General features: G+C 39.5%; 1 protein-coding gene across 3 annotated transcripts in view; it reads right to left on the bottom strand.

Annotated features, from left to right (window-relative positions):
• Nucleotides 1–12,631, bottom strand: part of LOC131219374 (DExH-box ATP-dependent RNA helicase DExH9) — a 43,671-nt gene that overhangs the window by 10,961 nt on the left and 20,079 nt on the right. For all 3 annotated transcript variants that reach the window (XR_009158150.1, XR_009158149.1, XM_058214476.1), the window contains exons 4-6: nucleotides 12,093–12,431; nucleotides 10,939–11,038; nucleotides 1,230–1,345 (exon numbers count right to left, since the gene is read on the bottom strand). Coding sequence is in view for 1 of the 3 variants with exons in the window: in XM_058214476.1 (XP_058070459.1) it covers nucleotides 1,230–1,345; nucleotides 10,939–11,038; nucleotides 12,093–12,431 (555 nt within the window). In the remaining 2 variants the exon portion in view is untranslated. The remainder of the gene's footprint in view (nucleotides 1–1,229; nucleotides 1,346–10,938; nucleotides 11,039–12,092; nucleotides 12,432–12,631) is intronic.

The following is a 12,631-nucleotide window of genomic DNA, read 5'->3' as shown; positions in this document are numbered from 1 at the left end:
CATGGCACCTATCATGATTATCCTAATTACAATGCAGTAACCCAAACTCCTCTTGCAGAAGACCCAAGTGTGTTAAGCTAGAGATTGATGATTACGCAAGGAACCTAGAACACAATACTTTCCACGACTGGCTGAGATTGACAGAAAATTATTTCACATAGTTCCAGATATCCAAGGATGTCAAGCTGCATTTTGTAGTGGGAAACTAAAGGGACCAGACCTGAACTGGTGTCACTTAGTAGCGTGGCATCTACTGCACAGACTAGGTAATAAATGAAGGCTGGGATGAAACAGAGATTCCTGTCCTTGGGTTATCTGCTCAACTAGTTCAAATATCCTTTGGATCTGTGAAAGAAAATCTGGCCGTCGAAGTGAACATTCAAAAGTACTATGGTCTGAGCCTGGCAGCGTGATGTAATTTGGTGGAAATTGAAGTGCAGCAGGTAGCACAATATCGTTGAGGGCTTAAACTATATAACCAGCAGGAAACAGTGCTTAGAATCAACAGTGTGGATGAAGTGTATCAGATCGCATTACAAGCATAGGAACAATGCAAGTGGATAGCAACCAGTTGCAACACAATCCAAGCTGAGGGGTATCATCCATCCTGTACGGCTGTATCACATCGAGTAACACCTCGCTTCAGGTGAGAATACCGTGTTAAAGAAGAAACACATCACTCTGACCACCAACAGTGAGAACCATAAGGACACAACTCCTAGTCCGAAAGTGACATAATAAATGGGAGAGACATCAAAAAGACACCACAGAAAGGTCTCTCATTTTAAATGTGAAGGTAAAGAATGTGTCTTATTCAAATGTCCAAGTTCCTTAGCTATTGTGAATCTGTGATAAGACTCTCAAGGAATGAGGATAAGTCCATATGATGATGGCATGCTAAAAGAATTGGATGACAAATTAGGATTTGATTAGGTTAAATGATACGATGGAGACATCACTAACAGTAAAACTCAATTTCCACAAGGAACCATTAGCACTAACAATAAAAATAAAATAAACATTGTTTGTGGCCAACCTTGAGATGTGATGAGACACTCGAGGAATAAGTATGCAGTCCATATGATGATGGCATGCTAAAGGGATTGGATGACAAATTAGGATTGCTTAGGTAAATGAAATGATAGAGACACCACTAATCAGTAAATTCAATTTCCGTATGAACCATTAGCACTAACACAAAAAAAGATAAAACAGTGTTTGTAGCCAACCTTGATGAGACCTTCTTGAAAGAGTATCTCGATCACTTCCTTCAAAATAGGAAGCAGGCCAGAGTGGTGGACACCTATCCCACGTCTCAACAAGGGTAACATATTTGACACCTGTGGTTTATCAAAATATCAATACATGAGATATAATGGAAGTGAGCTCACAGCTATAGACACCAGTGTGGTCCACAGGAAAACCAAATAATGATGAACAAGAATGAAGTTAAACATGTAAATGGAACAAAATTCTCAAATGGGATATCATAAACATCTTTTATCGGTATAATGAACAATATTTCAACACCATGCTACCCAACCCAAGTTCTATGATCAAATCTCATACACCTCAGAGTTCTCTACTGAGAATAGAAACACCGTACTTTCATCTCTTAGAAAGAAAAAATAATAATAATAATAAAATAAAATAAATGTAAGCATACCAAGAAAACTGAATTAGAGGGAATGGACTCCCACTTCAAGAGCTAACTAGAAAACGCCTTTTTAAAAACAAAAAAAGGAACATTGTCTATATTTTAATATACTTAAAAATGGAGAAGGAGACAATATTGTCCATTGCCCTTATCCTCAAATCAAAGGTCACCTGATGAGGACATCCGAGCACCATACCAGAGGAGGGTTGAGCCAGTCTTCTTATGGCTAGAAACCATTAGATGGGGCACACTTGGCCCAATTCACATTCCTAGCCATGTTGAAAGACCCCACATGCATGTCCGTGCATCTTTGAAGACCCCGCACTGGGAAGATGCACGTTAAGTTGTATAGGAGCTTTATGGACACATCGGACCATTGGATCGAGAGGACATGATGATCGGTCCGCTAGATTTTGACCATGAACCATTCTAACGATTGGATCATCATCATCAGACATCTTGAACGTGCCCCATGGGTCATGAAATAGTTTAATTGTTTAGTTTGTTTATATGTTTCGTTATTTTTTTTATGGCTCATATTTGTGTTGAGATTAGAGAGTTATGAACAACTTTTAATTTATTAAGCATCTTTATATTGAGAATCTTATCTAAGAGCACTTTTTTATAAAAGGTCTTTTCTGAAACTATAAAGGGTTAGACGTCCCCACCCTAGCCAATATGCAGTTTATGAATGAAAGGGATTTCTCTAGTTTTATTTTGATATTGAGCAAAAATAAAAATAAAAAATCATGTGATTGGACTGGTGGTGTGAAACCACGGGAAGCGATTCCCTAGTTATCTTTTCTACTTTTCTCTCCTCTCAATAAGATATTATCTTCTTTCATCTTCTTCTTTTCTTCCTTCTTCATCTCTTCTTCTTCTTCTCTTTTTTTCCTTCTTTCATCTTCTTTTAAACCTCCATTCTTCTTCTTTCCACAACCCCTATTCCATCCAAACCTAGTTCTCAAAACCCTAAATCCCTAAAACCCTAACTTGAGACTCTCAAATCCCAAATCCTAATCCACAAAATCCTAATTCTCCACCCCTTGATTATCAAAGCCCAACATACCTAATTTCCAAAATCTCCACTTTTTCCAAAGCCAAATCCCCAAAATCTGAAAATCCCTTGTCCAAATTATAAATCCTAATTCCCACAACCTGAAACCCATATTCCCAATTCTATAAACCCTTAGTCCTAAAACCCTTGACCCAAAATCTGAAATCCCAACCCAAAAACCTCCCAAAACCTCAACCATAATTTTCAACTTTAATTCCTCTAAGCCTAGTAATGCAGGAGTGTTTTCACACCGAGCTCGAGTGGGCTAACTGTGAGATGCAGGGGCACACTCAGGGTGGGCGGCCCGTGTGAGGCGGGTGGCTCGTGTGAGGTGGGCCCCACCCGTGTGATGCAGGTGGCTCATGTGAGGCGGAGCCCATGTGATGTGGGCCACACGAGGGGGGTTCGGCCGATGATCTAACCCATGTGATGTGGGGCTTGGGCTATGAGATAAAGGAATTGATTCACCATGCTCTATCAATTTGAGCTTTTAGAGCAAGTGGTTAGTTGTCCTACATCAAAGTGGTATTAGAGCGGGAGGTCTCATGTTCGAGATTCCTTACCGAGGGTGATTAATGCAGGAGCATTTTCACACCGGGCTCAAGTGGGGTAGCCTGTGGGATGCAGGGGCACACTCGGAATGGGCGGCCCGTGTGACGCGAATGGCTCATGTGAGGTAGAACCCATGTGATGTGGGCCCACGAGGGGAGTTCGGCCAATTACCTAACCCCTGGGATGTGGGGCCTGGGCTATTAGATAAAGGGATTGATTCGCCACACTCTATCAGTTCAAACTTTTAGAGCAAGTGGTTAGTTGTCCTGCATCACCTAGATACCCCAAACCCATTTCCCACATCCCCTAGCCTATAAACCACCCCAACATGTCAAAACTCATACAATGCACATGATTTCCATTGAATTCAGATTTAACACAATGCTATGATGGGGGTTCTCTCTCCCATAGGTCCTGGTTAATAAGATTTTTATGAGATTCGAATTGCGGGACTGTCATAGGCTTACATGAATCTGAAATTTCGGGATTTATGGTAAATTAACTTTATTCTGTGGTTCCATTACTCTAGTTAATCTGTCTTTTAATTTCATGGCATCATATCAAGTTAGATCATTCCGTCCTGCATCATTAGCACTCTTCTATTTATTGGATAGGATTTCCTTAGGTAGAGCCTGTATAATATCGCAAATCCACCTTTCCATGAGGAGAACAAAAAAGCTAATTCAACATTTTCTCCTGAAAGAGATCAAATTCTTGGCCTGAACGGATCCTTAGTTTGGTTTTTCAGTCAGTTGTCAAGCAATTGCCACTTTTCTTGGATGATTCAAAAGGAGTTTTTTGCAAGAAAGATTCAGTGCTAGAATTCACAAATTGTCAGATATTAATGAAAAAAGCATGTATTGACAAAAGGACAAAAAAAGCCCGTATATCATACAATAGATAAATTCATCCTTCACAGTGGAGAATTTGAAGCAAGTAGCATGAACTCTTGTGTAAAATCAATTGATTTTGTTGGCAAGAGATGTCAGTTAGTCCACCTTCTTAGCCTAAACAGAGCTGCCAAGCCCTTACCACTTTCCTTCAAAGATTTAATAGGAATTTTTTGCAAGGAAGATTCAGTGCTAGAACTCACAAATTGTTATATTAATGAAAAGATAAGTATTGACAAAAGGACCAATAGCCTGCTATCATCCAAGCAATAAATTCATCTTTCACAATGGAGAATTTGAAGCAGGAGAGTGAACTGTGTAAAATCAATTGGTTTTGTTGCTAAGAGATTTCAGTTGCACCTCTAACATCTCACTAATACAAGGGGAATATGTTGTGGCACAATTGTTTCTAGAACATAATGCGTGTAACTTGCAAGCTATATTACCAAGCAATATGCATAATGGGCACCATACACAAGAACTGAAACTCTGATAGAGAATGAGAACCAAATGTGAGAATGGAACTCTGATTGAAGAGAAAAAGTCAGGAAAATTTTGAAATCTTTCTGATACAATATTCTAGATAAGTTGTTTGAATGCCAAAGAATGGTAAGATGGTTCACAAGACATATTGGAACTCTACAATGTTAGTTAGGCTTCAAGAGCAGGGAATGGAATGTATTTCACATGGTGCCGACCATGGTTTAAAAATGGGCTTCAGTGTATCATATCATTCACCACCAATACAGGTTGGTATCACCCCGATTGCCCTGTATCGGGCTGTTTCAGGCCAATATGGGCTGTATTGTTCATGAAAATACCTGGCATATATCAGGCAGTACAAATCGGTTTCGGACAATACTTTAAAAACATTGGTGCTGATTCAGACAAATGAAGATCCTCAAATTCAACAATGTTAGGGTTAGTGTGTTTGCAGATGTTTTGTTCATAAAGGCTGCAAAGAACAAAAATCATCATTTTTTAGAAGTCTTAGTCTGACTCTGATGAACTTCTGCCAACAATGTTCGGTCGAACATCAACTATCCATGAAAGACCACTTCAGGTGTGGCCAACAGAAACCATGTCACGTCCAATCGACTAGTCAACTCTTAAGCTCAAAAAGAAGAGATTTTTAAGTACCAGATTGAAATACAACCAACACATTGCTAATCCATAATGAAATATACTCGCTCAAACTTTCCAGAAAACTGACATACTGAAAATCTTCTCATAGCATAACTCATACTACATGGCCCCAACACAAAGGAATCCCAACACCACCCAAACTAGATTACTCCACAACCATCCGAAATGTGAAAGGGTCAAGCAAGTCCAACAAGCTTATGGTAGGATACAAAAGGTTATATCCTACATAACTGCCTTCTTTTTTTCCTTTTTTTTCTTTTTTTGAAAGATCTCTATAACTGCCTTCTTTTTTCTTTTTCTTTTCTTTTTTTTGAAAGATCTCATAAGAGTTCCTCACTCTATTCAATAACATGTCATCATCTTGCAAAAAGAAAAAAGATGACAAAAACAAGTCTACGTAACAAGTTTCCTTTGTACATGGTCCTAAACTATGCATTGTTTGATAGAATCAATGCAACCATATCGAAAATGGGTTCATGTAATTCATAAATCATACGATACAAGTATGCAAACAAATTTGAGAGAAAAATGGATTTTTGTTCGATTTCTTGTGATTTTTTTTTTCAAATTTCTGGTGGGAGAATATCACAATGTATCGCATACATCAATGAAGAGGGATAATTTTATGAAGGGTTTTAGCAAAATATTGTAACATATCTATATCATCCATACATTGTGATATTTTTTTTTGATACACAGGAATTTAATAACCTCCCGTGTATCATATCAGCCACATGCAATATCAATGGTATTGAGTCTATCAATCGATACTTTCGATATTTAAGTTACTAGCAATAGATAGATCTGCCCGATGGGAAGCTTTGAAATCAATCTTGACAGGTGTTCCTTTGGTAACTAGGTCCCGTTGGTGTTGTTGGACCAGGAATGTTCTCGTGTCCTTTACAGGCCTAGTCAGCTCTAATGGTTCGAACATAGTGAAAGCACTATTGTTGGAAGCTGGTTTTTTTTATAGGTAATGTGATTTTATTCAAGCAAGGAAAACTAAAATGCAACAAAACAAGCACTGCCTGAGACCAGAGAACACAGAAAATCCTTAAAACACTTAGGACTCTCCCAACATAGACACACTTAGGCTAAGACCCTCCATTTTACTTGGATACAATATTTCCTCCCAATTTTGTAATAGCACAGCCTTGGAAAGAACCCTTTGTCTTCTGATTAGCCCTAGTCTAGTCTAAAAACATAGTGCTAATTCTTTTGAGGATATTCTGAATGGATGACATTTTCCCTTGAAATATGCACTTGTTCCTTTCCAACCAAATAGCCCAAAACACTACAAATAAAATCACTGACCACAACCACTTCCCGACCTTGCCCCATCTATCCCCAAATCCCACGCGCTTTATTAGAAACAAGAAGAATTCCCAATCAATGCAATCACAAGCTCTTTCCAGATCTACCTTAAAGAGAAATCCTGGGTGATTGTTTGTTTATAGAGTATCTCTTAACTCTGTCATCAATGGACCATCCAAAATGCATCTTCCCAGAACAAAAGTGCTCTAATGAGAATGATACAGGACGGATGGTCTGACCTAGAATGGTGTGTTGAAACTAAATAACGGATTAATTAAAGCAATCAAAACACAAAATAGAACTACTCTATCACAAAGTTAAGGAATCCACGTAACAAAGCGTATTCCAATTCAAAGTCGTAAACAATCTTGCAATGCAATTCTAACAAAATATGAATCCATTAGGACCTATGGAAGGTAGAACTTCCATCTAGCATAGGGATTATCCTTAATTCAAAGGGATTCACTTAGTTTAGAGTTTTAGCTAAACTAGGTTTAGGTTTTGGGTTTAGATTTCAGGAATTAGGGTTTAGGGTTTAGGAATTTGAGGATTTAGGTTTAGGAATTTGGGGATTTAGGTTTAGGAATTTAAGGATTTAGGGTTTTGAAGTAAAGGACAAGGGATAAAGGAGAATGAGGGAGATGAAACAAGAGGACCACGGAACAAGGGGGCGTCCGTACGAACAACTGTACACATGTGTCTATATGACCATACAAACACGGGTTTGGGTCGAGGTAGGTTAGGTTGGGGTTGGATGGGTTAGGGCTTAATTGGGTTGAGGAGGTTTCGGTGGATTAGGGTTTGAGTGGAGCATGGTTTTAAAGAAGACAAAGGAAAATAAAATAAGAGAAAGAAATAGAGAGAGATTGAGAGAATTAGAGAGAGAAGAAAAGAAAAGGAAGATAATACCCTGAAAAAGAAGAGAATAAGAGAGTATGATAAGTGGAATCACTCCACAGCTTCACATTATCTCCATTCACTTAAGGTTTTCTTGTTGCTAAAAGGCAAAAGAGAGAAATTCCATTGACGGGGACATCTTGCGCACATGCCCCCCCCCCCCCGGTACGTACGCAAGGAGGAAGAGGGCCCCGCCATCGATCTGAATCGATGACGACGTCCAGGGAGAACCCCCTAGTTAGAAGACTGCGTTTTGGTTCCTTGGAGTGGACCCGATCGTCATGTGAATCCCCACCATGGGTTCTCATGATCGTGGCCCACTATTCCAAACGATCTAGTACTTTGAGTTTTGGTTATTATTGTTATTAGGAACATCATGGACGGTTTAGATTAGTTTAATTAGTTGTTAATTGTGGTTACTCCATCTCTAAGTAATAGGTTACGCACATGGTGTGAGTTTTGGGGTATAGGATTTTATTATAAATAGGCACGCCTTGTAGCCTTTTTCCTCATTGATGATTGAATAAAATTTCTGCGTTTTTTCGCTCCTCTCCGAGTTGTGAAAATCCAATTGCGTGTGAAACCCTCCCTTCTTCGAAGGGCTAACTACCGCGGTGTGAAGCCACACCCATCCCGATTCGCTCCACCTTCTACCATCCATATTCCTCTTCTCCTACAGTCATTCTACCTGCAAATCCATCGTTATTTTGCATCCGTTCCTTCTCTATAGCAGATTTCTGGAATCTAGCCCTGAAGGAGGGCTGAAACTTCGGCGGAGCACCACGCACGAATCGTACATTGGATCAGACCGAAACTTGGGGGGTTTGTAGTCCAACCTTAGCCAACCAGCCCCAAGGAGGGGGTTTTTGGGTTCGTGGGCCCCACGCACGTGCGGACTGCCCTCAATGCACGCGTGGCCTGCTGTCCACACGCGCAGGCAGTCTTCAGGTTCACTCTCTCCTCTCTTACCTGATTTCCCTAACCCCAGCCCTAGATTGTCTTAAACTCCCAATTTCTTTGCCCTTTTTTCAACCCTAGGATTTCCCGAATTGAAATTGTGAATACCTTGGATTGGAGAAATTATTCCTGTGCATGTGTGGCGGAATCTACTCTTCTTTGAGTATTGTTTGATCTATAATTTTAATTGATTCAGCCCTAGCATGTGTAGGCCTGGACCCGCATAGATTCCCCTTGATTGAGTGCTTGACTTTATGTGGGATGTGGAATTTTGTGTGATTGTTTTGAACTAGTATGATCTAAAGCCAGGAATCTCGCATATCATGTTTAAAATTTCACATCCTGCATCATCCGTTCAATGCACAACAATACTCTAGGGTTCACATGCCCACCCCTTTATAGATTATTATTATTTTTTTTTGAGAGAGAACAGAAATTTATTGAGAAGACTCACAGAGCGAGAAAGAATACAACACCCGAAGGGACAGGAGAAAGCGAACAGCTAGAGGGGAAAAGCAGTCGGGGTTGCCTTAACATAAACTACCCATTCCTTGACAAGCCTTGCAACATTAGAAATCGCTACATTCACCCCTGCTTCCGCATTCCGGAAACAACACCCATTCCTGAATCCTCACACAACCCATAAGACTGCAAAAATAAGCAACCGCTAAAACAATTGCAGTCTTTTCCCGCTCCTCCGTCATGCCATGCCCATAATAATTCTTCAACTATATTTGGTATGACCCAAGCCCATTCCTGGATCCCCACACAACCCAACCCTTCATAGATTATTTTAGGTGTTTTTACAAAAATAAAAATATAAAAATATAAAAATAAATAAACATCTTTATTATTCTAAAATATCCAAAATATCCCCTAAATCAATTTAAACATAAAACGGCCAACATAATAAATAGAATAACTAATGTCTCATGATGTCTAAACTAATGTCCCATGATGTCCACGGCCAAGATGGGACAACAATACGACGAAAGCGTTCACTTAATCCAACAGTTTAGATGTGTCCAATAAGCTCCGATATGCAACTCACATGCATCTTCCCAATGTGGGGCCTTCAAAGATAACATAAACATGCATCTGGGGTCTTCCAATATGGCTATGTACTCGATCTGGGGCCCGTAGAGTGATCATCCAACCATAGAGATGCTGGAAATTGGGCCAAAGCTCTCCTCTTGCTCTGGTACACTCTGAATGGTGCTCGGATGTCCTCGTCAAAGAAATTACCATGCTAGTTACTTTATGTAATCTACCTGTCAAAACTAGAGCAATGATTTTGTAAGTACTACCTATCAAACTACTAAATCAGACATCAGAAAGAGCATTTGCACCTACTTTCTTAGGAATTAGCGCAATCAAAGATGCGCTAATTTTACATCTTAATTTTTTAGAAAGTAGCAAATAAACTCTTAAATTTTAAGTAATGGAGAGAACCTTTTTTCTAACTTAACTAGCTTAAGCAGGTGGAGGTTTAGGGCTTTTAAGTATTTTCAAACATACCAAAATTGCGCCCCCCCCCCCCCTTTAAAACATCTTTGCAATCTCTCCCACTTGAAGGTGGGGCCCCACATGATGAATGGTCCACATCAAGGTGGGCCTACATAATGCACGGTTCACATCAAAGGTGAGCCCCACATGATGGATGGCCCACATCAAAGTGTGGCCCCACGTGATGGGCAGTCGACATCAAGTGGGCCCCACCTGATGGACAGTTGACATCAAAGGTAGGCCCACATGATGAACAAGCCATATTGGAGGTGGGGCCCCACATGATGAATGTTCCATTAAATTTTGAATTGCCCATTTTAAAAAATAGAGCTTCTTTTCTTCTTTTTGTTAATGAATTTTGAATTGCCCATTTTTTAAAAATAGAGCTTCCTCAAGTAATAACACTTTTGGGAGGGTTCAGGGTAGAATTGTAAGTTGAACAGGGGAGATCAATTCTCTTGTGGGCTTTCCAAGGATCTTTTTTGAGGTTTGGTGGAGCTTGGCCTAGGCCTTGTATTGAGATGATTCATAGTCACCCCCTTTGGAAGTCTTGGCCATTTGCCTTTTTGTCTTTTTCCTTCTTTCTTTCAATAAATTTAAGTGACCTTTTAAAAAAGCACAGTATACATTTAGACAGCTGACTATGAGGGGCCTCATAATTTATTGAAAAATAAAATTAAGCTTAATTGATCCCAAATGAAAAACACTTCACCAACATGTCCCAATCATACGAACCTTGATCAAACATATTTGCAACTGACGACAAGGCTTAAGCCTATGAAAATGAAAATGGCTGCAAATGGACCACACAGAGAAGAGCAACCACTAGACAAAGGAGCAATTTGACAAGTACCACTTCTGAATTCAATACTCAGAACAGCAGCAAGAAGCAAATCATGGCATATCATCACCACTAGAATGTAAATATCAATAGTGAATAAGGAAAATGGGTCTTGCCTGAGGGAGCTTCTTGTCATCATCTGAGAGGAGATCCATTGCACTCCAAAAGATACTTTCTATGTTAACTTTTTCATCGTCGTCATTTAGATCCATCTTTGCCATCTGCATTGCGAAGAGAAGATCATCATCCTCAACAGCCAGAAACGATCGAAGCCAAGCAAATTTCTTAGCAATCAACAGAAAGAAAAATTCTTTAAAATAAAAGCTAATGTCTCTGTGATAATATGCAAGGCATCAGAAGAAAAAAAGACTCGACAGATGCAGTAGCTCTTCATGTTTCGCAGTCACCCCAAAAAAGAATAGAGGTGCCAAGAATGTCACAGAGAGTACGCATCTAATCAGGATATTATAAGGTCTTTTTTTTTCTTGAAAGATACTGAATAAATCTTCAAATAAAAAGAAATGAAAAGAAAAGAAAGATACTGACTTTATTCAAGCCAAACAGGCCAAAAGAAAAGAAAAATCATGAGTCCACATATGGGTCTAAGGGCTCATATATAGCATTACCTTGGGTCCTCTGAGGGCAACACCGTTTAGTTAGTTAGCATTAAGGACAAGGTCGTTACCATCAATAACCTAAGGAGAAGACATATGGTGATTCCCAATGATTGTATTCGGTACCTACTCAACGAGGAAAGGGTTGATCACTTATTTCTTCATTGAGGCTATTTAGAGGTACTTCAGAGTAAGATTTGGTGATGCCAGTGCAGATTTAGGAATTCTTCCAGACGTGGCAAGGGATCTGTTGGGGGAAATGAAGAAGGGAGCTTTGGTGCCTAGCAATTATTGCCAGTCTTTGGACAATTTGGAAAGAAGACGTCAATAGAACTTTTTGTAACAAATTTTAATTCAATGTAGGATACATTTCCAGGGTTAGGGGAAGAATTGTAAGTTCGCTATGGGGCTCAGATCCTTCCATGGTTTCCCAGGGAACAAGCTGAGGATTTTTTTTCCTTTTTGGGTTGGGTAGCCATATTTCTGCCAAGAAATGTTAGCTTACAGATAAAAAGATGTACAACTCTCAGTTTTTAGATTTAGACAATCAACAAAAGCTTCCTTGAAATCAAAGAAAAGCATTAAATGCCATGGTTCCTTCTAGGTTATGTGACTTCAAAACCAGATTACCAAATATTTTGAACATCAAAAGAAACTATACCTGCATTGCAAGAAATTCACATTCCCTTTTGCTAAAGCTGAAAAGTATCACTGGATCATATTGTCGCTGAATTATCATTTTCACCATCTTGAAGATATCACTCTCTTCACCCGATTTACCAGCAAATAATCCTTTTTGCCACTTTCCGTTCTCCCGCTTTTTGTCTCCTTCACCAGCCGGAACAAGTGCATTCAAAGACTTCTGAAAGCTATCCTCCCGAAATATTCCATTTTCATCCACCACCAAGTATAGACCATCTCCTCCTGAAGGAAAAATATAATGCTGAAGTGGCGTAGGTCGATAATCGGTATAAACAATATGGCAGGGCTGCTGGTGAACCTGCATATTGGATGAAAATATTAATACTTTTATACTAACGAAGCATTGGTTTATCCATTAATCAGATTTTAATTACTAATCGATCATAAGGCGTGCAACTTCTTGTATAATGACATCAACAGTCACTAGTGCATGTATTCAACTAGGGGGTATGGCACATGCAACACATGTGGGAGACAGACAGCGGGGGAGAGAGAGCC

This window comes from Magnolia sinica, chromosome 11 (genome assembly GCF_029962835.1).
Source record: "Magnolia sinica isolate HGM2019 chromosome 11, MsV1, whole genome shotgun sequence".
NCBI lineage: Eukaryota > Viridiplantae > Streptophyta > Magnoliopsida > Magnoliales > Magnoliaceae > Magnolia > Magnolia sinica.
Note: the sequence above shows the minus strand (reverse complement) of the source record. Positions and strands in the feature narration are given on the sequence as shown.